Below are 1202 nucleotides of genomic sequence, written 5' to 3' on the forward strand. Positions count from 1 at the left end.
CCAGGTGTTTAAATCCTGTTATTGTCTCCTATTTCCAGGTTAAATATAGATTTTAATGATTTGACTCATGTCCCTCTCTGACCTGCAGTCTGCGCGTGGGCAGCGGTTTCCTGCTGCATGCAACCATGTGTAAGGTGTGCGTGCGTGTGCGCGTGCGTCGGGGGCGTGGATGTGGAGGGGAGTGTTGCATCCTCCGTCACGTGACCCCCCTGTCTGTCCTCTCCTCTTCCTCCTCCTCCTCCTCCTCAGTCCGGATCTCTTTGTTGTGCTCGCGGCTGCAGCTCTCCGCGCGCCGCGTCTCGCCCCGATCCGCGTCACTGCCGCGCGGCAAAGCGGTCCGGAGCGGTGCGGTGGTTCCGGTGGTGCCGGTGGTTCCGGGGAGGGTGTGCGCGGATGCTGCAGAGGACGGATTGTGAAATCTGAGTTCGGTTCGGAGCGACGGATTGACAGGATGCTTCCAGGCTGGACGATCCGGACCGCCTCCTGAACGCAGAATCCGGTCAGAACCTCTCTGCTCCTCTGGGTTCGGATCTCTTCCTCTGCAGGACCCATCCTCCTCCTCAGGGCGGCCGGACTCTCGGCTCGGGATTACAGCGACGTGCCTCTGCACCTGAACCGGACTGGTTTTGGGGGGGTTCGGGTCGCCACCATGATGCTGTCGGGCCCTGGGTGGAGTCGCTGGTGTCCGGGCGGGGCGGTCCGGTACCTGGTGTCCGCCTGCCTGCTGTCTGTGCTGCTGCTGGACCCGCCAGAGGTTCGAGGCTCCTACAGCCCCCACAGCGGGGAGTGCAAAGGCAAAGGGAAGGAGTGCACAGGTGAGGCGCGAGGTGACGAGCCGTGGTTCGGAGGTTCTGAGGTTCTGCTGCAGGATGCATCACTTCTCTGCAGAAGTCATGAGGTTCCTCATTAGGAAACTTTAATGTGCTGCCAGGTAGTTCCGGTTCTGATGGGCCCAGAATGCGGCTCCCAGGACTCTCTGTGGTCCAGTTCTGGGTCCCTGGTCCTGTCCGGTATCTGTGCAGGGATCAGGTCTGCAGAGAGCAGTTCATCATCATCACAGTCCGGTTCTGATCAGGTTAAAGCTCTGAAGTCATCCAGGCTCGGCTTCTGTTCCTGTTTCTGACTCCATTTTATTCCAGAGAATCTGTTGGGTTTGAATCAGAGCTTCTACAGGAAACACAGAGGGGGGGGGGGGGGGGGGG

General features: G+C 59.9%; 1 protein-coding gene across 2 annotated transcripts in view; it reads left to right on the top strand.

Annotated features, from left to right (window-relative positions):
• The first annotated feature begins 94 nt into the window (after positions 1 to 94).
• tmeff1a (transmembrane protein with EGF-like and two follistatin-like domains 1a) overlaps positions 95 to 1202 on the top strand; it is a 72970-nt gene continuing 71862 nt past the window's right edge. The window contains exon 1 of one of the 2 annotated variants that reach the window (XM_037981992.1): positions 95 to 815. In XM_037981992.1, the coding sequence (XP_037837920.1) occupies positions 650 to 815 (166 nt within the window). In that variant the 5' untranslated portion in view covers positions 95 to 649. The remainder of the gene's footprint in view (positions 816 to 1202) is intronic. The other variant, XM_037981991.1, reaches the window with a different exon arrangement.

The sequence above is a fragment of the Kryptolebias marmoratus genome, linkage group LG20, assembly GCF_001649575.2.
Source record: "Kryptolebias marmoratus isolate JLee-2015 linkage group LG20, ASM164957v2, whole genome shotgun sequence".
Classification (NCBI taxonomy): domain Eukaryota; kingdom Metazoa; phylum Chordata; class Actinopteri; order Cyprinodontiformes; family Rivulidae; genus Kryptolebias; species Kryptolebias marmoratus.